General features: G+C 46.4%; 1 protein-coding gene across 1 annotated transcript in view; it reads right to left on the reverse strand.

Moving 5' to 3' along the window:
- The window catches only part of LOC143925621 (uncharacterized), a 68321-nt gene that overhangs the window by 8460 nt on the left and 33510 nt on the right, over nt 1-26351 (reverse strand). Inside the window, exon 2 of the mRNA XM_077450090.1 lies at nt 10555-10940. Coding sequence (XP_077306216.1) covers nt 10555-10940 — 386 coding nt within the window. The remainder of the gene's footprint in view (nt 1-10554; nt 10941-26351) is intronic.

A 26351-nucleotide genomic window follows, 5' to 3' on the forward strand; every position in this document is an offset into this window, starting at 1 on the left:
GGTGGGTGTATATAGCTAGCTGTATACAGTACAGATGGTGTATACCGCATACCGATGTATACCGATGATGTATACTGCATACCCTGATGTGTCAGGCTGAGCTATATATCCTGGTCTGTAATGCTGAGCTATATACCCTGATCTGTGAGGCTGAGCTATATACTCTGATCTCTGAGGCTGAGCTGTATACTCTGATCTGTGAGGCTGAGCTATATACCCTGATCTGTGAGGCAGAGCTATATACCCTGATCTGTGAGGCAGAGCTATATACCCTGATCTGTGAGGCAGGGCTATATACCCTGATCTGTGAGGCTGAGCTATATACCCTGATCTGTAATGCTGAGCTATATACCCTGATCTGTAATGCTGAGCTATATACCCTGATCTGTGAGGCTGAACTATATACCCTGATCTGTGAGGCTGAGCTGTATACCCTGATCTGTAATGCTGACTTGTATACCCTGATCTGTAATGCTTAGCTATATACTATGATCTGTGAGGCTGAACTATATACTCTGATCTCTGAGGCTGAGCTGTATACTCTGATCTGTGAGGCTGAGCTATATACCCTGATCTGTGAGGCTAAACTATATACCCTGATCTGTAAGGCTGAGCTGTATACCCTGATCTGTAAGGCTGACCTGTATACCCTGATCTGTAAGGCTGAGCTGTATACCCTGATCTGTAAGGCTGACCTGTATACCCTGATCTGTAAGGCTGAGCTGTATACCCTGATCTGTAAGGTTGAACTGTATACCCTGATCTGTAAGGCTGAGCTGTATGCTCTGTCCTGTGATGCTGGGGCTGTATACTCTGTCCTGTGCTGCTGAGTTGTATATTCCTAACACTATGGGTGGAAGCAAGTGGAATACAGGGTACTGAGTGGGTGGATTCTATAAGGGGTGGGGCTTATGAGAAGTGGGAGGGGGTAAAAAAGGAAGGGTGGGGTCTGGCGTCCCCATACTAAAACTTCACCAGCCACCACTGGTGTGTGTATGTATATGTATATATATATATATATATATATATATATATATATATATATATATATATATATATATATATATACATACACATCCATCCCTATTGCTCCGTCTTCTCTGTTGCATGAGAAAAACAACAGACCTATTTGCAGCTGACCCCATTCCTGTACTAAGTTGTGTAAGCCCTCGTACACACGGTCGGACATTCCAATGGAAAATGTCCGATCGGACCGTGTTGTCGGATAATCCGACAGTGTGTGGGCTCCATCGGAATACCCGACGGACCAAGTTTGAGAGCTTGGCTATAAAACTTTCTGACAACATGGTCCGATCGGACTTTGTCCGATCATGTGTAGAGATTTCCAATAGGACAAAGTGCCACGCATGCTTATATACAAATTCCTACTAGCCTGAACGTAGTCCCATCCTAACGAAATAACATCATCACGTTCTGAACGATCAGATTTTCCGCCAACTTTGTCCAACCGTGTGTATGCAACACCAGTTTCGGACAAAATCCGTCAGACAAAATCCGACGGATTTCGTTTTCGGAATGTCCGACCGTGTGTACAAGGGCTAAGACTTCCTGATATAAGCACCATTTTCCCTCGACTACCAGGTTCAGGGAACCCTTAAGATAGACTGCTGACAAAGGATGTAAAATTAATTGCTGCTCAACTCAGAATTTACTCTACCAGATTCTGAAGACTCCTGCGTCGTGTGCCACCTTGCCTGATTATATAGGCTACAGCTGTGACGTTGTCCACACAGACATGAACATGTTGACCCAGGAGCTTCTGAAAGAAATATAACAGTACTAGGCTAATCACGTTTAGTTCTCTCCAGTTAGAGGGATTTGCTGCTTGTAGCCTTGACCACTACCGCTGCGTCAAACTTCCCAAGTGTATTCCCCAGCCCCAGGATCTGGTATATGTAGTGAGAATCTTAATTCTAACACCACCAGAGGTATCTTTTCAACCTGGTGAGAACCCTCACCTTGGTGTACAGAGAGGCCAAGCCAACATTCCACATTCTCAGGATGAATTGTTGCAGGGACCTAAGGGTATTCTTGCCCACTGGACTGCTGGGATGGAGGCTGCTAATAAGCCGAGAGCTGACGTTATAAATCTGATTGACACCTGTTGATTGCCCTGGAGCAAAGTCAATGCTGCCCAAACGTTTTGCCTTTTCTCTTGCAAAAAAACCCAGAAACAGAACTTTCTTGGGTGGGGTCAGGCTGGCTTTATGATCCAGCTCAAGCTCTCCAGATAGTGACAGGCCACCTGTAGATCCTTCCTCAACTGGGTCCTTGGAGCTTGCTAGAAACAAAAGATCAGCTAGGTAAGGGATTACCATGACGCCTCTGAGCCTTAAGAGAGCTAAGGCCTCCACCATCACTTTCGTGAAAATGCAGAGTGAGAATGAAAGACTGAGTGGTAGCGCTCTGAATTGCAGGTGCTGGACCTGTTGTCCTGATCTCAGGGACGGTCTGAAAAACCTTTGGGAGTTCTCTGTGATCGGAATGTGAAGCTGATTGATCGATGCCATGTAACAGTCTGGAAACAGCAGATTTCTGACCGAAATAGTCCATACAGAACTTTTTGTATAGGACGGCCTTCTTCAGGTTGAGGATTAAATGGAATTTTCCTGCAGGTTTTCCCACCAGAGATATATGAGTATAAAACCCCATCTGCTCTTCTTCTGCAGGGACTAGTACAATCACTCTTTAAAGTGGAACTTAAGGTCATTTTTTCATCTTTCCATCTATTAAATCTTCTGCCCTTGTTGTTGTTTAAACTTTGGATAGTAAAACATGTTTTTTTTTTTTTTCTGCTAGTAAATCCCTTATACAGCCCACTTCCTGTTTCTTGTCTGGTCATTAGCCTAGTCGTATGACATCATGCACAGCTCTCTCTCTCACTCTTGTGAGAATTTACCAGGAAGGGGGGGGGGAGTCATACATCATACAAGAGCCAATAAAAGCTGCAGAGCTGGGGGTGTGCCTCTGTGTGTCTGGGTAAATCCAGGAAGTGAACAGGCAGCAGCTTCAGCTGCCCACAGTTAAAACGGTTGCAGCCAGACTTAGTGGAGGGAGATTTATGCAGCATATTTGGCAAGTACAGACTCACAGTATGTATAACATAATATGCAAAGTGGTTGGAGGGAAGCTTCAGAATAGCAAAGATGTTTTTATTAAAAATTACGTGAGCAGTCTGCAGTTTCTCTTTAAGTATCAGATCCTAAACCAGGTTCTTCATAGCGAGAACTTTTACCTGGTTTCTAATATTTGGAACAGAGTACCTTCTTGGCAGAGCCTCTGCAAACTCTACCTGACAAGATTTCAGATGTACAGGCTTGTCATTATTTTTTCCCACTACGGAAGGAATGACCATAGTCTTCCTCCCACCATAAGTGGCAAGTCATTGTGACTTCTCGGGCTGGATTCCTTTTTCTCTTGTTCTCTGCAGCCCCTAGACTTATTTCTTCCCCTGGATCGAAAAAATGTTTAAGTGTTTGTTTTCTCTTTCTTACAGGAAAATACTTTTTCCCCATCTGCTGTGAGGTTCCAAATTGATTCCAAGTCTGGCACGAAGAGGAGATCCCCTAAAAACGGAATTCAGCATAGCCTAACTTGTGAGGCTGATGCCGCGTACACACGACCGGACTTTCCGGCAAACTAGGTCCGACGGTCTTCCCGACGGACTTGTGGCAGAGTTCTGATGGACGTTCCGAACAAATGGGCTTGCCCACATACGAACGGACTAAGTCCGTTCTAAAGTCCATTCGTTCTGAAGGTGATGACCTAAATGGGACTAAAAAAGGAAGTACAATAGCCAGTAGCCAATAGCTGCCCTTGCGTCGTACTTGGTCCGTTGGACCAGCACACAGACGAACGGTTTTCCTGATTTTAGTCCGTCGGATAGATTTTAAACATGTTCTATTTCTAGGCCCGCTGGATTTTTTTCCTGAAAAACGAATGGATTAGCCCACACACAATCGGATTGTCCGACGGACTAATCCCGTCAGACCAAGTTTGCCGGAAAGTCCCATCGTGTGTACGCGGCATTAGTCTCCCTGCCAGGTTTTCAGCCATAAGGCCCTTCTTGCAGAAATAAAAAAGGCAGCTGAACGCATGGTCATGTGTATGTATTCTGCGTAAGCATCGGTCATATAACCTACTGATCTTGAAATAGTAGGAAAAGAACCTAGAATCTCTTTCTTTGGCTGGATTAACCAGTATTCTAGATTCCGTGCCACGCATGTAACTGCCATAGTTGGCTTCAAATTCTCCATTGTGGAATGCCATGTTCTCTTTAAAGCGGAGCTCCACCCGAATTACTAGTCCTACGTCTATGTAATCCCCCCCCCCCCCTTCCCTAATCGCTAGATATCACCCTTACCTTCCTGATGTCTTCTTCTGTTCTCTTCTTGTTTCAAATTTCCTGCCTCTGGAGATTCCGGAAAGGGGCGGTGCTGCTGAGGAAATAGGGTCAGTTCTTCCTGACGGCCGCAGGGGCTCCTGGGATCGTTGTTTTTATTTCCCAGGAGTGCGGCGCCTGAGTTGTTGTCAGGGCCGCTGATAAGGCAGTACAGCCAGCCCTCCAGTAGGGGGCCCGAGCCTCATCAGTCCAAAAGGGGGCCCGGACAACTGCAGGAGAGGAGAGCTGGCTGTTCTGCCTTGTGACTCCTGTGCTTTATCCCTGGGTTCTACTTACTTGCCTACAGTCCCTTTGTTTAGTAAGCTCTCCCATGCTGGTTTTATTCTCGGACTGCATCCTGATTTTAGAGCAGCAGGGACAGCTGCACACTGTCTCTCTCTGCTTCTGCCTTGAAATCATTACACTGCCGGAGTTCTGTGGGTCCTTAAACTCCCCCTCCCCTCCCCCTTTGCAGCGTTATCTTGCAAAGAAGAAAGATTGAAGTTAAGAAGCTCTCTGCCTGTTCCTCCCTGATGAGTCCTGAGCTCTGCTCTCCTGACCTCTACTCCGTGCTCTGTGTGAATTGTAGCTTTAGGGTTTGAATGTTGTAGTGCTTCTAATGGAAAGGGGTGACTGAGGAAGGGGGTGGGGTGAAGCTGCAGAAAGTTCAGAATTCCAGCTGACAAACATCTCCACCAGCCACAATGCACCAGCTATTTCTATATGCCACTCCTGAGGCCCCATTCACACTTACTCTAGGGCCGGTTCACACTGCGGGCGATGCGAGTAGGGTTGCCACCTGTCCAGGATTCACCCGGACAGTTCGTGTTTGGAATCATGTGTCCGGGTTTCAGGCTGCCTGAAACCCGGACACATTATTTAGACTGGACTATGGCTTCCCAGCAGGGTTGCTGCATGCAGTTGTCTAAGCTGAGAGTGTCACAGTTCTCAGGTCACCCCTTACATCAGAGTTCCCCTTTACACCAGAGGTCACAGTGTTTCCTCTTACATCAGAGTCCTCTTCATACATCAGAGTTCTCTGTGTTACCCCTTAAATCATGGTTCCCAGAGCATCCCTTACTCCCCAGAGTTCTCCCTTACATCAGAGTCTGCAGAGTCACCCTTATAGTGAAAGGGAACTCTGCGAGTCCAGATGTAAAAGGGGGGCCCTTGTTATTAACTTCATATGATTAGAAATGTTATTTAATAGCAAAATATATGTATAAAAACAAAATGCTGTGCGTCGCTAAAGTGTTCGGGTTTGACTTGAAGAAAAGGTGGCAACCCTAGATGCGAGGCGACACCGACTTGCCTCGCCGCGACCTCAGCGGCGATTTGCAAATGACTTCTGTATAGAAGTCAATGCAAGTCGCCCCAAGGTCGCCCAAAAGTAGTACAGGAACCTTTTTTCTGAGTCGGAGCGACTCGAGTCGCTCCTCTCAGAACGGTTCGATTGTACAGAACGGGGGCGACTTGTCAGATCGAGGCGAGGCAAGTCGTGTCGCCTCGCATCGCCCGCAGTGTGAACCGGCCCTAGCATAGCGAGAACACATGTTCCTGCATTTATTTTGAATTTTTATTTTTTTTTTTGTTTATACATAGGGCAGCCCATTCACTTGAATGGGCACCCTATATTTGACAAACGCACCATAAAAGTTCTAGAACATTTTCAGGCATGCAGCTTTGCAAGTTTGTCACATGACAAAATGCAAGCTGTTTTTGGGGTGCCATTAACAATTAACGGCACCACAAGCACTATGCAAGATTGCAGTGCATTTCTAAAATTAATGCAAAGAATGCGTTTCCCTTACCCTTTGTCAAACGGTCAGGAAATACAAAGTGGAAATGCAGCCTAAGAACTCTTTCACATGGTTGGCTGAGCCTTGGATTTATCATCACCCTAGCTGCACACCCAAATCCTAACAATACCGTCAGACAGGGCTGTACACATTATGTAGTTGCAATGTTTTACTACACAGCTGCGGCATTTTAACACAGGCTGCAGAGTTTGACAGGCAGCACCACCTATCAAACTTCCCATTGAATTCAATGGGGCCACTTTGCAACTGCAAGCCAAACACTTGGCTCACAGTTGCAGCCAAGAGTTTCTCACAGTTGCAGCCAGTCTCGCAAAGAAAAATTACTATTCAGAAATTTAAAAAAATTATTAAAAAAATACAGATGTCAGGAGGCAGTAGTAGCAAAGGTTTAATTTCTGCCATGGCTGCAAAACGGCATTGCTACCATCGCATTTTAGCAAAAATTTAATTTGATATTTTTTTGGGGGGGGGGGGGTCCCTGTCAGGTAGGCTGTAGGCTGACGTCGCTGGCCCCGCCGCCTGGTATGGACTTAAAGGGGAAGACAGAAGACCGGCTGTAAAAGAGCTATAAGAAGGCGCGGTGGCCCGGCAGAAGAACCGAAGAGGGGGACAAGACCCCCGAAGTCTGAAGAAGAGGCCGGCGGCGAGCAGACCCCCGAAGACGGAAGACCCCCGGAGCTGTGCAATAAGCTCCCCCCTGTTGTGGACTTGGGGGGGACCCCCACGCCGATTTTTTTTTTTCGGCGTTGGGGTTCCCCTTTAAGTCCATACCAGGCGGCGGGGCCAGCGACGTCTCCTTCGCGGGCCCCGCCTACCTGGAGACCCGCTCGAAATGAGCGGACTTTTCTATGGGCGGGAAAAGTCCGCTCATTTCAAAAGTACGGCGGACTGGCACGCACACGGCCGGATTGTCCGCCGAAATGTGAGTCCGGCGGGAAGATTGGAGTGCAACACGGCATTCTAAGTCCGCCGTACTTTCAGGTCAAAAAAGTATGCCGGAGGCTACACACGGGGGGATTGTTTGGCGGACTTGAGTTTGCCGGACTTTTCCACCGGATTGTTTGATCGTGTGTACGCGGCATAATGCCGCGTACACACGATCTGATTGTCCGGCGTACTTAGTCCGCCGAAACGCATTTCAGCGGACAATTCGATTGTGTGTGGGCTTCAGCGGACTTTTCCAGCGTGAAGTCTGGCGGACTAAGAAAGTATTTTTGCACTCCAATCTTCCCATCGGACTTGGGTTTCAGCGGACAATACATTCGTCAGTATGCTAGTACGGCGGACTAAGAATGACGCATGCTCAGAAGCAAGTACGAAAAAGGAAGCTATTGGCTAATGGCTATTGAACTTCCTTTTTCTAGTCCCGTCGTACGTGCTGTACGTCATCGCGCTAACAAACGCCGGACTTTCTGTGTGTTCATGTGTGGCCAAGTCCGTTCGGTAGAAAGTCCGCCAGACTATCTGCCGGATTGTATGTCGGACTAAGTACGCCGGACAATTCGATCGTGTTTGTACGCAGCATTAGGTAGCATGAATCGCTTGGAGAAGACTGTCCACTTCCTCTTGTGACCATTTTTATTTAGCTGTTGAGGAATCCTCAGCCTCTTCCCCATCATCTTCTGAATCTCCTTCAGACTATGGTGGAGAAGGGTGTCTGAGGGTGTCCCGGACCCTGCATCCAAGGAAGCTGATGACTATGGTGTGGCTGTGGGCTCAGAAGCACTCTGGGAGGAAGGTCCCAACATATTTTTAAATGACTGCAAATTTGCACTCCACTCAGCCTTCGTAGAAGCCGGAAAGTCACTAGATGCTGAAGCTGCCTCTTCTCTCACTAATGCAGAAACACAATCCTTGCATAAAGACTTTTTTTTTCTTAAATTCTGACCATTTACGGTATTTTTTGCACTAAAGACATCTTTTCTTGCTACTAGATTCCTTTTCAGTGCTCTTAGCTTAAGACAAAAACACAATAGGAAAAAAAATAACTGTTTCAGCCACTGACTGGCCCTAAAATCACACCACAGCAATTGCACCCAGTTTGCAGTGGCGTTGCTAGGCGGGTGAGGAGGGTGCGGGCCGCACCCGGGTGACACCGCCAGAGGGGTGACACCTGTGGGTAGCGCCACCGCTAACAATGCCCGCAGCACAGTCTCACGCCGTGGCTGTGTCCCTCGGCGCGAAGCGGAATGAAGCCGCCTCCCCCTCCTCTCTGTTTCCATCCACAGAGGAGGAAGAGCCCGAGCTGGAGGGACACACACCGCTGTGTGTGTGTGTATATGATTGCTGTTCTGAGGTATGTAAGGGGGGGGTGTCTGTACTGCTGGGGCGGTCTGCACAGGGGTCTGCACGGGGTGGGGTGTCTGTACTGTTGGGGGGGTCTGCACTGAGGGGGGAGGTTTATACTGAGGAAGGGGGGTCTATATTGATGGAGGGTGGTCTGTATTGAGGGAGGGGGATCTATACTGCGGCAGGAGGGTCTGTAGTTAGTGGAGGGGGGTCTGTACTGAGGGGGGACTATTTAGTGGGGGAGGGTGACACCAACCCTAGTGATGCCACTGCCAGTTTGGCCAGTTGCCAGAGCTTACCTCCACACCACATGCATACCTCTGAACATTTTGAGATAGGAATGAGGGACACCTACTAGCAAACATATGTAGGCATAGGAAACGCCCCCCTGCCACACCCCCTTAAAGGAGAATTAACCAGAAAAAAAAAAGGTTTATTAAATCTACAAGGGCTTTTTTTTACCACTTTTATTCCTTTATATTGGCTTTTAAAATTTACAAATGCATCAATTTAGAAATCAGATGAAAGGTTTAGCACCGGGAAACACTTTTTGAAGGATAAAAAGTGAATTTTATATACAACTATATAGATCAGACCAAAATGAGGGACAAATGAGGAGGAAAGAGGGACATTGCTCCAAACCAGGGACAGTCCCTTGAAAATCAGGGACAGTTCAGAGCTATGCCCCTTTCCACACAGGATCCAGTGAACAGACAAGTCCTGAGCCACCAGGGGGAGTGACACAGAGAAAAGTGTGCACAGGAAAAAAGCAGCAAAGTCACAGCCCACAGGAATCCCTTCTCCTCCCTGGGCTTTGCCGGTGCCTCTGCCTGACCTTGGAATCACAGTCGCTCCTGCCTCCCTAATCCATTTCAAAGCCTGCAGCAAACAGTGTGCCTGTGTCTTCTGATCCCGGCATCCTGGACCTCTGCTGCACCATTGGCTGGAACCCACCCCCCCCACCCGCTTCCAGCAGCCAGAACTGATGCCACATGCATGCCATCTCCACCTGGAAATGACGTTATGGGCATCTTTAGACACTGCTGGACACAACATGAAGGAGACACAAGGAGCTGCAGCTTGCCGGTGGTACTGGCTCTCCCCCAAGCACTGAAAGGGGAGAGGGGGCCATGAACAGCCCCTCTCAACTGGGACACTTCCTGGGGGACCCTTGCTGCAAAAAGAAAAGGTAAAAATTAGACCTTTCTCAAGCAGCACCTGAGAGAATTTAGTCCTCACAGTTCCTTTGTATTCCTACCTGGCCGGACTGAGGACTGTGGGGAGAGGCCTCCAATATAAACCCTGATGTGGGTGATGTGGGTGTGTGTTTCCTGTATGAGGAGGAGGAGCTATGTTCTCATGAGCTGTTATAGGTGTGCACAGCTTAGTGCAGTGTTTCTCAACTCCAGTCCTCAAGTACCCACAACAGGTCATGTTTTCAGGATTCCCCTCATGAAACGGCTGTGGTAATTACTAAGGCAGTGAAACTGATCAAATCACCTGTGCAAAATAATGGAATGCCTGAAAACATGACCTGTTGGGGGTACTTGAGGACTGGAGTTGAGAAACACTGACCTAGTGCATTAGGGTGTGCACCCCAAAGCTCAAACACACGTGTGTATATGTGTGTGTGTGTATATAGCCCTGTTAAGGGGCTTTAGTGACATACCAGGGGTCTAAACAAACCCCTGACGTCTCACGTTTGAGACAGAGAAGGCGACTGAGGACTTCCCTTTCCTTCACAAACTGAAGCATAGTAAACACAGTGATTGACCGATATCAGTACTGTGTTCATTCAGAAAAGGAAGGGGTAGGCAAATTATATATTTACTGGGGAACAAAGAGAGGGCATGGGCAGAAGGGGGAATTTTCTCTGCACAGGGTGTTTAGGGTGTGCCCTGGCACATCCATCACACCCTGTGCGCATGCCAATGCAGCAGTTATCACATGTTTGAACAATGGGATCTGATCTGAGGAGCCGTTCAGAATGGTCCCAGAATCCAGTAGATCTCTTTCTCATCTGTGACTTAGTATGACTCTTACCATGTTTTCCTCGACAGTAATCCAGGAATTCCTTAAAATCAGACAGTTCCGGCAGAGGGGTCTCTGGAGAGTATGAGTGATACAGGATAATGTCGGAGGATCTATCAACCAAAGTTTTTCGGTCATTTTGCTCTGTTTGAGAAATGTAGAACAAAGACACATCTTGAAAGAGTGAAGGATGTGACGAAAGCATTAATAGCTGTGACACATCGGTTTTGGCGTCCTTTGTGACATCGGTTTTGGCGTCCTTTGTGACATCGGTTTTGGCGTCCTTTGTGACATCGGTTTTGGGGTTGTTTGTGACATCGGTATTGGGGTTGTTTGTGACATCGGTTTCAGGGGCAAATTGGAAGACGCTCAACCTTTTCTTACCACTCATTGTATCACTGAAACACAAAGGAGAAGTAGTAAGAAGATGATTAAGTGATATAAAGAAATATTAAGTGATCTAAAGAAATGATGTATGCAGATTCTGGGTGACATTCAGAAATTCTCAGAATGTCTGTAACCTTCATGATGTCTGTTAATGGAAATGAGGACCACCAGTATTGTATATATCATAGGGAGGTTTATAGCCACTGTCTACGGCAGAACAGCTAGAGGGAGAAGCTTCGGGTCATAAATATTTGTGATATTTTTTTCATATTATTTTTCTTCCCTCCTCTGTGCTCAGGGCTGGACTGGGACAGAAATTTGGCCCTGGACTTCACCCAGACCGGCCCACTTTAATTTTGCAAACACACACTGAAATGGATATTTTGTAGATAGGCAACTCCTATCCTCATATTGATTAGTGGTTCCAAATTAATAATAACTACTGCAGTAGGGAACAGACACAAAAGATACGCTCAGCATCTTTCCAATAACTGTTCTCCTTTATTATGACGCATTTGAAGGTTTTTATACACATGATTACGTAGATATCACATTAATATTACAATTGTACCTTTATGGTAACAAGGGGCGTTACATAGGCAGGGTAATTCTAATCAGGACTTGAAAGAATGCAAAACATGTACTGAAAACATTATTAGTGCCGTGTGCACAGTGAGGGCATCGTGCAATACATATAAAATAGAATACAATTATATACAGAACCTACAAATTTCAATTACAGTCTCCTCTCTTCTGATCAATATTTTGATCACTAACCATACCTGCTATCACCTTTAACCTGGAACCTCCACACGCTTAGGTGGAGGTAATCCTGACCCAAGAGGCAAAAACTCCATTGTGGAGAAAATAATAGATGAGAAGCTTTTTTCATTACAAAATGACTTTTCATTGTGAAAAACAATTTATTGATAAATATTTATATTTGACATATTTACAGAGTACTGGCTGCACACTCCTGTGGCCAGAATGGCCTTCTAGCTTAATTGTTGGCATGCTGACTTTTTCAGCACATGTAAACACAGACAATTCTACATAAAATGGAAGAGGTACAAAAGACAAATATAACTTCAACATGGCTAAACTACTTTTCAAATATATATATCCCTTACAATTAACCAGTTCCTGACCAGCACACGCCGATGTACGTCGGCAGAATGGCACTGGCAGGCAAATGGACGTACCTGTACGTCCCTTTAAATTTTCCACCCTGCCATCAGGAGCGAGCTGGCGGCGTCGCACTCCCTTGCTGGTCGTGACCCCCGTGAATCCGGTCGCGGGTCCCGCAGACTCGATCGCCGCGGGGATACCCGCGATCGTCTCACGGGGCGGCCGAATGAAGAAAATGCCGCTGTAAACAGAATTTCTCCATTCTGCCTAGCAACTAGTGACACTGATCTCTGCTCTATGTGATTGGAGCAGAGATCACTGTTCACTAAATGAAAGCCCAGTCCCCAACAGTTAGTAACATACCCCTAGGAACACTTAACCCCTACACTGTCACCCCCTGGTTAACCCCTTCACTGCCAGTGTCATTTACACAGGAATCTCTGCATTTGTATAGCACTGATTGCTGTATAAATGACAATGGTCCCAAAAATGTGTCAAAAATGTCCGATGTGTCCGCCATAATGTCGCAGTCACAATAAAAATCGCTGATCGCCACCATTACTAGTAAAAAAAAAATTATTAATAAAAATGCTATAAAACTATCCCCTATTTTGTAAACGCTATAACTTTTGCGCAAACCAATCGATAATCGCTTATTGCGGTTTTTTTTACCAAAAATATGTAGAAGAATACGTATCGGCCTAAACTGAGGGAAAAAATTTTTTTTTTATATATTTTTGGGGGATATTTATTATAACAAAAAGTAAAAAATAATGCGTTTTTTTCAAAATTGTCACTCTATTTTTGTTTATAGCGCAAAAAATAAAAGCCACAGGGGTGATCAAATACCACCAAAAGAAAGCACTATTTGTGGGAAAAAAAGGTAATCAATTTTGTTCGGGAGCCACGTCCCACACCCGCGCAATTGTCAGTTAAAGCGATGCAGTGCCGCAAAAAGTGGTCTGGTCTTTGACCAGCAAAATGGTCCGGTCTGTAAGTGGTTAAAGTAATTCAATCATAAAGTACCCTAGACTGTGATCGCAAGAGGGAAACAACAAGTCAAAACACAGAGATGCCTTTAATTCAGTCATTTTTGCAGTGTCTGGTGTGGATCCAGGGGACTTTTCTTTCAAGTTTTGCAAAACTGTACATGAAATAGATGCTGTATTGAGTCTCCAAACATTTCCTTATAAATGTCTCTTAACAATCCACAAGTCACCTGGCTTTAGTTTTAGATCCTTCCAAACTTTTAGGATCTGGAATTGGGGAGAAAACACATAAATACGTTTGTCAAAAACCTTAAAAGATCAGCAACATTCTCTGTGAGATCCGAATGGAGGACTTCAGCTGCTGAGACAAAATATAAGCAAGTGAGTAACACACTCCCAACCCAAATCCCATAGGGAGAGAGTCCAACATCCACTTAGGGGCTTGATGAAATATAAGAAAACATTCAGGCAAAAGTTTTCTAGTTTCTTACTCTACTTTTTCCGCTACATTGTAGACAGTAGGGGGTGTAAAATTAAAACCTCAAAACTTCTAGTAAGGACTCTCCTATAAAAATGATTTCCTCTGTTACTCTCTGTAGATTCTGCACTCTGTACCTACAAACTACTTCTGAGAACACTTTGTTACAGTGGCCTTTGCAGTAGCATTTGCCACTAGACATCCAGAAAACCTGTCCATACAAACAAAATACATACTCGTAAGATCCTGACTTGGGCATCTGGATATATCTTTTTTGTTATCTCTGGAAGGGATGTTCAGCTTTTGGTAACACCTTTGGTAACAGGTAAAACAAGAAGTGGTATGTTATAAAAACAACTGTGGAGAACCCTGGCTCTATCCCACGCTCATTTACTAAGGCAGCCATAACTGCTTGTGACTGATGACACGGTCCATGTGTCAAACTGGAGGGAAAAGAGTGTCTGACAGACATAAATGATCACCTTTTCCAAAGTCTTGTTTCGTAAGAAGTTGCCCTCTGTGGACCACTTGTGCTTCTCGTTCTGGGGTCCTTAACCACTTTCAGACCGGACCATTTTGCTGGTAAATGACCAGAGGTCTTTTTACACTTTGGCACTGCGCTGCTTTAACTGGTAATTGCGCGGTCATGCAATGTTGTACCCAAACGAAATTTGCGTCCTTTTCTTCCCACAAATAGAGCTTTCTTTTACAGGTATTTGACTGACTCTGCGATTTTTATTTTTTGCGATATAAACATAAAAAGACCGCAAATTTTGAAAAAAAATGATATTTTCTACTTTTTGTTATTAGAAAAATCCAATAAACTCAATTTTAGTCATACATTTAGGCCAAAATGTATTCAGCCACATGTCTTTGGTAAAAAAAAAGTCAATAACTGTATATTTATTGGTTTGCGCAAAAGTTGTCACATCTACAAACTAAGGTACGTTTTCTGGAATTTACACAGCTTTTAGTTTACGACTGCCTATCTCATTTCTTGAGGTGCTAAAATGGCAGGGCAGTACAAAACCCCCCCAAATGACCCCATTTTGGAAAGTAGACCCCCTAAGGAAATTGATAAGAGGCATGTTGAGCCCATTGAATATTTTATTTTTTTGCCTCAAGCGATTGAATAATGACAAAAAAAAATTTTTATTTTTTTTTTTACACAAAGTTGTCACTAAATGATATATTGCTCACACATGCTATGGGCATATGTGAAATGACACCCAAAAATAAATTCTGCTGCTTCTCCTGAGTACGGGGATACCACATATGTGGGACTTTTTGGGAGCCTAGCCGCGTACGGGGCCCCGAAAACCAAGCACCGCCTTCAGGCTTTCTAAGGGCGTAAATTTTTGAGTTCACTTCTCACTACCTATTACAGTTTTGAAGGCCATAAAATGCCAAGATGGCACAAAACCCCCACAAATGACCCCATTTTAGAAAGTAGACACCCCAAGCTATTTGCTGAGAGGCATGTTGAGTCCATGGAATATTTTATATTTTGCCACAAGTTGCGGGAAAATTACAAACTTTTTTTTTTTTTTCACAAAGTTGTCACTAAATGATATATTGCTCACGCATGCCATGGGCATATGTGAAATGACACCCCAAAATAAATTCTGCTGCTTCTCCTGAGTATGGGGATACCACATGTGTGGGACTTTTTGGGAGCCTAGCCGCGTACGGGGTCCCGAAAGCCAAGAACCGCCTTCAGGTTTTCTAAGGGCGTAAATATTTGACTTCACTCCTCACTACCTATTACAGTTTTGAAGGCCATAAAATGCCAAGATGGCACAAACCCCCCCAAATGACCCCATTTTGGAAAGTAGACACCCCTAAATTTAGGGGTACACTAGTGAGACTAGGTAATAAATGGCGGGTGCCCTGAAACTATAAAAAAAATAACTAACCAACCAGCGTCACCTGTAACAGTTATATGGTGATCACTGGTGAAAGGGTTAACTAGGGGGCAATCAGGGGGCTTTATGCGGTAGTATATGGGGGTCCCTGGCGCTATAAAAAGCTGCGGCGAACCTAAATACCTACCTGCCTAACTAGCGTCACCTGTGACACTAATACAGCGATCAGGAAAACGATCGCTTATTAGGCTGGGTTCACACTGGAGCGATGCGGGAACGCCACGAATCCGCGGCGGGTTCCCGCATCGCATGCCTCCCGGCGGCAGTTCACACTGCCCTATGCGAACTGCTGGGAGTGTCAGTGAAATGTTAATGACACCCACAGATCAGTTCGCATATCGCAGTGCGATCTGCAAACTCGGATCGCATGGTGTGAACACCCATGCGATCCGATTCTGCTGCGGACCAAAAAAAGGGTCCCGTGCGAGTTTGCGGCGGGTGCGGCGGGTGCAATGCGAATTCAGCCATACTATCTGTATGGCTGAACTCGAATCGCACAGAGATCGGATGTGATTTGCACTGCAGTGCGGTGCGAATCACATCCGTTCTCATAAACCGCTGCAATGTGAACCCAGCCTTAGTGACACTGGCGACGGGGGGTGATCACGGGGTTAAACCTTTATTGGGGGGGTTAGGGGGGTACCTTAGAACTAAAGGGGGCTAACCCTAACTGCCCTAACAGTTATTACAGTCACAAATGACACCCGCCGGGTGATCAGGGGGTTAAACCTTTATTAGGTAATAAATGGCGGGTGCCCTGAAACTATAAAAAAAGAACTAACCAACCAGCGTCACCTGTAACAGTTATATGGTGATCACTGGTGAAAGGGTTAACTAGGGGGCAATCAGGGGGCTTTATGCGGTAGTATATGGGGGTCCCTTGCGCTATAAAAAGCTGCGGCGAACCTAAATACCTACCTGCCTAACTAGCGTCACCTGTGACACTAATACGGCGATCAGAAAAACGATCGCTTATTAGGCTGGGTTCACACTGGAGCGATGCGGGAACGCCACAAATCCGCGGCGGGTTCCCGCATCGCATGCCTCCCGGCGGCAGTTCACACTGCCCTATGCGAACTACTGGGAGTGTCAGTGAAATGTTAATGACACCCCCAGATCAGTTCGCATATCGCAGTGCGATCTGCAAACTCAGATCGCATGGTGCGAATCACATCCGTTCTCATAAACCGCTGCAATGTGAACCCAGCCTTAGTGACACTGGCGACGGGGGGTGATCACGGGGTTAAACCTTTATTGGGGGAGGTTAGGGGGGTACATTAGAACTAAAGGGGGCTAACCCTAACTGCCCTAACAGTTATTACAGTCACAAATGACACTAATGCAAAAAAAAATAAAAAAAAATGCATTGGTGTCACTGTGACTGGGGGGGCAGGGGTAATTGGGGGGGTGATCGGGGGGTAAAGGGGGGGGTGTGAGTGTGCCTGGCATGTTCTACTGTGAAGTATCGTGTTGGTGCAACTCACCGATCCTCTCTCCTCGGTGTCGGAACGAAAAATACCGACACGGAGGAGAGATTACATCACTTCCTCTCCTGTGTTTACATTACAGGAGAGGAAGTGATGTCACGAAGGATTTCCATTCGTCGGGAGCGATCGCGAGGGGGTGGCCATGAATGAATGGTCGCCCCCTCATCCCGGATCGCTCCCGAATGAATACCGACCGCCGCAGGCACCGGGGGGGGGGGGGGCCCGATCGGGCCCCCCACCCGCGGGAAGGCAGGGATGTACAGGTACGCCCATATGCCTGCCCGTGCCATTCTGTCGACGTACATCGTCGTGCGGCGGTCGGCAAGTGGTTAAAGTTGAATTATTAATCCCAGCTATACTGGGCCAGAACTAGGGTGGAATCTGTGAGTTGCACAGACCCAGCAAGTGTCCGGGGCTGTAAATGCAGCATCCTTAGAGTCGCCTGGTCTGCTTCCATATGTGAGTTTTACTGTTAGTATGGCTACCTCAGCAAGAACCTGGAAGGCTGAAAACAGCCGATCAAATTAACTTGGCATGCTTGATTGGTTTACCCGCCGAAGTAAAAACAAACTTCTGGCCCTTCAAATGCAATCAAAAGCTCTCTCTATCTCAACTATCTATATAAATATATACTCTTTTTATAGCTCAAACATGGAGCTCTGCTTCTTGAGCTGGGGAAAAAGGATCCAATGACTCTAAATACAGAGTATCCTTCTGGGTGATAAACAGCATCCTAGGTATAAAACCGGGAATAACACTACAAAAAAAGTAAATACTCGGGTCCCAAATTCATCCCACAGGGACAAAGAATCATGCAGAGTATACAGCTAGAGAAACAGCTATCTATGTGAGCAGGATGGATCAAGAGTGACAATTAACACGAGACAGAAAGAGACATTTTCATGTTAAGTTGTGGGATGAATTTAGGGTCAGGCACTACAACTAGTAAAGTCAAGAAACAGTAATGAGAGCTAAAACAGAATGCTTTATATGTTGTCAGAGAGGGAAGATGGGACGAGCACTATGGCTGCCCGTCTGATCATAGAAGGTACAGTATGTGAAGTATGGTATTACAATACATTGGATACAAAGGATATCAGAACAAAATAAAGAAATCAGAAGTTTAAGCAAGGAAGTATTAAAAAAGTTAAAAGAAAGAGTTAGATATTGGTGTATGTGTGTGAATGCTGGAACCTTTAGTTCTATCGCTTGTGTCATGTACGCAGATGTGACCCCCTCCTTTGTGCTCTCATGAAAGAATGTAGCTGGGATGAGAGGTTGGTGACAAGCTGGAAGGACACCATTTCTCTCTCACTTTCTTTAAAAAATGTTAATACTTCCTTGCTTAAACTTCTGATTTCTTTATTTTGTTCTGATATCCTTTGTATCCAATGTATTGTAATTCCATACTTCATATACTGTACCTTCTATGATCAGACGGGCAGCCATAGTGCTCGTCCCATCTCCAATCTCTGACAACATATAAAGGATTCTGTTTTAGTTCTCATTACTGTTTCTTGACTTTACTAGTTGTAGTGCCTGACCCCAAATTCATCCCACAACTTAACACAAAAATGTTCCTTTCTGTCTCGTTTTAATGTCACTCTTGATCCATCCTGCTCACATAGATAGCTGTTTCTCTAGCTGTATACTCTGCACGATTATTCGTCCCTATGGACTTTGGTGGAAACCCAGTTACCCATTGTGGATCCCTGTCCACTTTAACCATTAATCTAGTATAGGCAGAACCGCACTTTCGGTTCATATATAGCGCTCCTCATGGGCATTTTTGAGGGTCTCTTACCCATCATTCCCTTACTAAATTTAATGCCCATAATGACTGGCCAGTCTTCTCTACGTGTGCCTATACCCTCTTGCCTCTAAACTACTTTATCTAGCAGATGTACTACATATACCTGTGAACAGCACTATTCTTCCCTATCTTATCTCTAACACTCCGATGGACAGTAGACAGTGACAACATAACATATAACCACCAATCAATACAGTTTGATTAAGGGGAGTAAAATAGGTACCCTTTGTCCCAAAAATGCCTTACCAATCAAGGAAGTCTGATAACTCAAATGTAAGCAAAAGGCTTACCTCAGCCGGCTGATTATCAGAAATTCCCGGATTGTCTCAAGCGCCTCGTTTCGGATACTCAGGGTCACCTGGGAACCCCTCCTGGCTGGCTTCGCCACCTGAAATGGATATTTTGTAGATAGGCAACTCCTATCCTCATATTGATTAGTGGTTCCAAATTAATAATAACTACTGCAGTAGGGAACAGACACAAAAGATACGCTCAGCATCTTTCCAGCATAACTGTTCTCCTATATTTTGACGCATTGGAAGGTTTTTATACACATGATTACGTAGGTATCACATTAATATTACAATTGTACTTTTATGGTAACAAGGGGCGTAACATAGGCAGGGTAATTCTAATCAGGACTCAAAAGAATGCAAAACATGTAATGAAAACATTATTAGTGCCATGTGCACAGCAGGGGCGAATCCAGAGTCTAGTCTCGGGAGGGGCACTTCTATAAAATATGTTTTTTTGGGGGCAATTTATATGGGAAGTGGCTGGTATTGGCACTTCAATCATTACGGCACCATGGTTGTTATGGTGTCAGGATGATTGAAGCACATTATTTCTATTAATACATTGTAATATAAAATTAAATGGTTCAACTCACCATAATGCAGAATCAATGGGAGCCCTGAGGGTGTCTTTCACCATGTCGCCTGCCACGTCACTTGTCACCAAATGCGGATTGTTACTTGCCACGTCACTTGCCACACATTGCGGATTGCCACTTGCCACGTCACTTGTCACCAAATACGGATTGCTACTTGCCATGTAGCCTGCCACACATTGCGGATTGTCACTTGCCACGTCACCTGCCACACATTGCGGATTATCACTTGCCACATAGCCTGCCACACATTGCGGATTGTCACTTGCCACGTCACCTGCCACACATTGCGGATTATCACTTGCCACATAGCCTGCCACACATTGCGGATTGTCACTTGCCACGTGGCCTGCCACACATTGCGGATTGCTACTTGCTACGTATTCTGCCACACATTGCGGATTGTCACTTGCCACGTCACCTGCCACACATTGCGGATTGCCGCTTGCCACGTATTCTGCCACACATTGCGGATTGTCACTTGCCACGTCACCTGCCACACATTGCTGATTGTCACTTGCCACGTAGCCTGCCACACATTGCGGATTGTCACTTGCCACATCGCCTGCCACACATTGCGGATTGCCACTTGCCACGTCACCTACCACACATTGCGGATTGTCACTTGCCACGTCACCTGCCACACATTGGGGATTGACACGTAGCCTGCCACACATTGTGGATTGCCACCTGCCACACATTGCGGATTGACACGTAGCCTGCCACACATTGCGGATTGCCGCCTGCCACACATTGCGGATTGTCACTTGCCACGTCACCTGCCACACATTGCGGATTCTCACTTGCCACATAGACTGCCACACATTGCGGATTGTCACTTGCCACGTCGCCTGCCACACATTGCGGATTGCCACTTGCCACGTAGTCTGCCACACATTGCGGATTGTCACTTGCCACGTCACCTGCCACACATTGCTGATTGTCACTTGCCACGTCGCCTGCCACACATTGCGGATTGCCACTTGCCATGTCACCTACCACACATTGCGGATTGTCACTTGCCACGTAGCCTGCCACACATTGCGGATTGTCACTTGCCACGTCACCTGACACACATTGCTGATTGTCACTTGCCACTTCGCCTGCCACACATTGCGGATTGCCACTTGCCACGTCACCTACCACATATTGCGGATTGTCACTTGCCACGTCACCTGCCACACATTGCGGATTGACACGCAGCCTGCCACACAATGCGGATTGCCACTTGCCACGTCGCCTGCCACACATTGCGGATTGTCACCTACTGTGTCACTTTTCTGCTAAGGTGTTCTTTTGTTGAGTCCAGAGTGAAGATAGGCAGCAGAGAGATGATGTAATCTCTCTGCTGCACACATCTTCCTGCACAGTGAGGGCGAAACTGGAGGGTTGCAGGGCAGTGAAAGATGATGTCATCTCTCTGCTCCCCTGCCCGCTGGCTTCCTGATTGGCCAGCAGCCCTCCTAAGCCGCCCAGCTGCCCCCCTCACCCGTCCACTCTGTACAGTCACCCATGGAACCGGGCGCGATGGCACCCGCGGAAATGGTCGCGCTGGTACCCGCGGAACCGGCCTCGGGTACCCGCGGAACCGGCCTCGCTGGTACCCGCGGAACCGGCCGCGCTGGTACCCGCGGAACCGCCCGTGATTGTACCCGCGGAACCGGCCGTGATTGTACCCGCGGAACCGGCCGTGCTGGCACCGGCGTGACATATTCTCGGAGGGGGCAATTGCCCCGTTGCCCCCCCCTGGATCCGCCGCTGGTGCACAGTGAGGGCATTGTGCAATACATATAAAATAGAATACAATTATATACAGAACCTACAAATTTCCATTACAGCACAAAAACTGTTATAAACTATATGCAATTGCTCAAAAAAAACATAAGTAAAAACATTCCACTGTAAGTATTTTCAGTAAGTAAATTCCCTCCCTGAGCAATTCTCTCCCCCACTTTACCCTTTCATCAAAAAGCCCCACTCCCTCTCCTTCAAAAAAAGTCCAGCATTATTCTTTATGCTCACCCTCCAACCCCGACCAGCAAAAAAAAATTCTCCCCCTCCCAAAACAACCCCCCCCCAAACCAATCTTCTTCCACCTTCCACAGCACAAGTCCCCCTCCTCTATCCCCTAAATTCCCAGTCCCAACACAATCCCCCTTCTTCCTCATTCCAGCACTTATCCCCACCCCCTCTTATTACAAATCTTCTTCCCCTACCAGCACAAATCTCCCCCCCCCCTCAATACCCAGGGCCGTCTTATCAACATCATGGGTCCCTGGGCAAAGTAATGCTCTGGGGTCCCTACAATGGAGACAGTGCAGGTAAACAGACATCACGTAGGTAGGAGGCAGACAAGCGGAGCTTCTTCTTTTGGGTGGAGCTCCACATTAACTACATGAACAATTATTCTGTACAGCAAAGACACAGGGAAAATACTCAATAGATAAAGTAACAAAGCTGTCCTGTGAATATAATATATATGCTAGATTGATGCCTCCCTAGCACTCTCACCCCTCTACACCCCAGATATCCCTCAGAACTCTGACCCCTCTACACCCCATGTACAGTGGTGTGAAAAAGTGTTTGCCCCTTTCCTCATTTCCTGTTCCTTTGCATGTTTGTCACACTTAAGTGTTTCGGAACATCAAACCAATTTAAACAATAGTCAAGGACAACACAAGTAAACACAAAATGCAATTTGTAAATGAAGGTGTTTATTATTAAAGGTGAAAAAAAATCCAAACCATCATGGCCCTGTGTGAAAAAGTGATTGCCCCCCTTGTTAAAACATACTATAACTGTGGTTGTCCACACCTGAGTTCAATTTCTCTAGCCACACCCAGGCCTGATTATTGCCACACCTGTTCACAATCAAGGCATCACTTAAATAGGAGCTGCTTGACACAGTAAGGTCCACCAGAAGATCCTTAAAAGCTACACATCATGCCGAGACCCAAAGAAATTCAGGAACAATTGAGAAAGAAAGTAATTGAGATCTATCAGTCTGGAAAGGGTTATAAAGCCATTTCCAAAGCTTTGGGAATCCAGCGAACCACAGTGAGAGCCATTATCCACAAATGGCGAAGACATGGAACAGTGGTGAACCTTCCCAGGAGTGGCCGCCCGCCCAAAATTACCCCAAGAGCGCAGCGATGACTCATCCAAGAGGTCACAAAAGACCCCACAACAACGTCCAAGGAACTGCAGGCCTCACTTGCCTCAGTTAAGGTCAGCGTTCATGCCTCCACCATCAGGAAAAGACTGGGCAAAAATGGCCTGCATGGCAGAGTTCCAAGGAGAAAACCACTGCTGAGCAAAAAGAACATCAAAGCTCGTCTCAATTTCTCCACAACACATCTTGATGATCCCCAAGACTTTTGGGACAACATTCTGTGGACCGATGAGACAAAAGTGGAACTCTTTGGAAGGTGTGTGTCCAAGTATATCTGGCGTAGAAGGAACACTGCATTTCATAAAAAGAACATTATACCAACAGTAAAATATGGTGGTGGTAGTGTGACGGTCTGGGGCTGTTTTGCTGCTTCAGGACCTGGAAGACTTGCCGTGATAAAAGGAACTATGAATTCTGCTGTCTACCAAGAGATCCTGAAGGAGAATGTCCGACCATCTGTTCGTGTACTCAAGCTGAAACGAACTTGGGTTCTGCAGCAGGACAATGATCCTAAACACACCAGCAAGTCCACCACCGAATGGCTGAAGAAAAACAAAATGAAGACTTTGGAGTGACCTAGCCAAAGTCCTGACCTGAATCCTATTGAGATGTTGTGGTATGACCTTAAAAAGGCCGTTCATGCTCGAAAACCCTCTAATGTAACTGAATTAGGACAATTCTGCAAAGATGAGTGGGCCAAAATTCCTCCAGGACGCTGTAAAAGCCTCATTGCACGTTATCGCAAACGCTTGGTTGCAGTTGTTGCTGCTAAGGGTGGCCCAGCCAGTTATTAGATTTAGGGGGCAATCACTTTTTCACACAGGGCCATGATGGTTTGGATTTTTTTTCACCTTTAATAATAAACACCTTCATTTACAAATTGCATTTTGTGTTTACTTGTGTTGTCCTTGACTATTGTTTAAATTGGTTTGATGTTCCGAAACACTTAAGTGTGACAAACATGCAAAGGAACAGGAAATGAGGAAGGGGGCAAACACTTTTTCACACCACTGTATCCCCCCAAAACTCTGACCCCTCCACACCCCAGATATCCTCCCAGCACTCTGACCCCTCTACACCCCAGATATCCCCACGACTCTGTCCCCTCTACACCCCTGATATCCCCCCAGCACTCTGACCTCTCTACACCCCAGATATCCCCCCAGCACTCTGACCCCTCTACACCCCAGATATCCCCACAGAACTCTGACCCCTCTACACCCCAGATATCCCCACAGAAATTTGAACCCTCTACACCCCAGATATCCCCTCAGCACTCTGACCCCTCTACATCCCAGATATCCCCCCAGCACTCTTACCCCTCTACATCCAGATATCCACCAGGACTCTGACCCCTCTACATCCCAGATATCCCCCCAGCACTCTGACCCCTCTACATCCAGATATCCACCAGGACTCTGACCCCTCTACATCCCAGATATCCCCCCAGCACTCTGACCCCTCTACATCCCAGATATCCATCAGGACTCTGACCCCTCTACATCCCAGATATCCCCCAGCACTCTGACCCCTCTACACCCCAGATATCCCCTCAGCACTCTGACCCCTCTACATCCCAGATATCCTCCCAGCACTCTGACCCCTTTACACCCCATATATCCCCTCCAGCACTCTGACCCCTCTACATCCCAGATATCCTCCCAGCACTCTAACCCCTCTACGCCCCATATATAACCTCCAGCACTCTGACCCCTCTACATCCCAGATATCCACCAGCACTCTGATCCCTCTACATCCCAGATATCCCCCCAGCACTCTGACCCCTCTACACCCCATATATCCCCCCAGAACTCTGACCCCTCTACACCCCAGATATCCCCCCAGCACTCTGACCCCTCTACACCCCATATATTACCTCCAGCACTCTGACCCCTCTACATCCCAGATATCCCCCCAGAACTCTGACCCCTCTGCACCCCAGATATCCACCAGCACTCTGATCCCTCTACACCCCAGATATCCCCCATGATTCTGACCCCTCTACACCCGAGATATCCCCCCAGAACTCTGACCCCTCTACACCCCAGATATCCCCCCAGGACTCTGACCCCTCGACACCTCAGATATCCCCCCAGCACTCTGACCCCTCTACACCCCAGATATCGACCCAGCACTCTGACCCCTCGACACCTCAGATATCCCCCCGAACTCTGACCCTTCTACACCCTAGATATCCACCCAGCACTGTTACCATATACCATAAGATACCCCTTGTATTGTGACTCCACTTCATCCCTGATACCCCCTACACTGTGGCCTCTATATATCCCTGATACAGGCACAGGGGTATCAGAGGTTGGGGATATAAGGAACATGGGTATCAGAGGTTGGGGTATCAGAGGTTGGGGATATATGAACAGGGGTATCAGAGGTTGGGGATATAGGAACAGAGGTATCAGAGGTTGGGGATATAGGAACAGGGGTATCAGAGGTTGGGGATATATGAACAGGGGTATCAGACGTTGGGGATATATGAACAGGGGTATCAGAGGTTGGGGATATAGGAACAGAGGTATCAGAGGTTGGGGATATAGGAACAAGGGTATCAGTAGTTGGGGATATGGGAACAGGGGTATCAGACGTTGGGGATATAGGAGGTTTCAGAGATTTGGATATAGGAACAGGGGTATCAGAGGTTGGGATATAGGAACAGGGGTATCAGAGGTTGGGGTATCAGAGGTTAGGAATATAGGAACAGAGGTATCAAAGGTTGGGGATATAGGAACAGGAGTAGCAGACGTTGGGGATATAGGAGGTTTCAGAGATTTGGATATAGGAACAGGGGTATCAGAGGTTGGGATATAAGAGGTTTCAGAGGTTTGGATATAGAAACAAGGGTATCAGAGGTTGGGGTTATAAGAACAGGGGTATCAGAGGTTGTAGTATGGGAACAGGGGTATCAGATGTTGTGATATAGGAACAGGGGTATCAGAGGTTGGGGTATAAGAACAGAGGTATCAGAGGTTGGGGATATAAGAACAGGGGTATCAGAGGTTATGATATAGGAACAGGGGTATCAGAGGTTGGGATATAAGAACAAAAAAGAGAAAATGTCGCCCTGGGACTTTAGATGAGGTGTGGACCACTAAGCCAATAAAAGTAACAAGAGTAAGTACAGTATATGTTTTTATTCAGTAGAAGTATTACAAGCATTATTGTCATCAGAGAAAGCCACTTAGTAGAAGGTACATAAAACCGGATTGAATAAAATTGGTAGTAATAGTACATTTGTGTATGAAAAATCACATAACATAACATACAAACATTAGGTGTACCCGACATGTTTCGCGAGTCCCAGCTCGCTCTTCAGGGGTAAATGTGTATGAAATGTACCTAAGGTAAAAGGGTACAGTTGGGGGCGGAGCCTCTTGAGCCCTTCCTGGATATAATTTGGAGGTTTAGCACTGCATGGATTCATTTGCAGCTTGTCTTTCACTGGACACTCATGCCTATGGATGCCCCTTACTGGAATCTACCACCGATGCAATTATACACCTATCTCACTCAGGTATACTCATTG

The sequence above is a fragment of the Lithobates pipiens genome, unplaced genomic scaffold (genome assembly GCF_037356315.1).
Source record: "Lithobates pipiens isolate NorthernLeopardFrog02 unplaced genomic scaffold, aLitPip1_a1.2 Scaffold_22, whole genome shotgun sequence".
Classification (NCBI taxonomy): domain Eukaryota; kingdom Metazoa; phylum Chordata; class Amphibia; order Anura; family Ranidae; genus Lithobates; species Lithobates pipiens.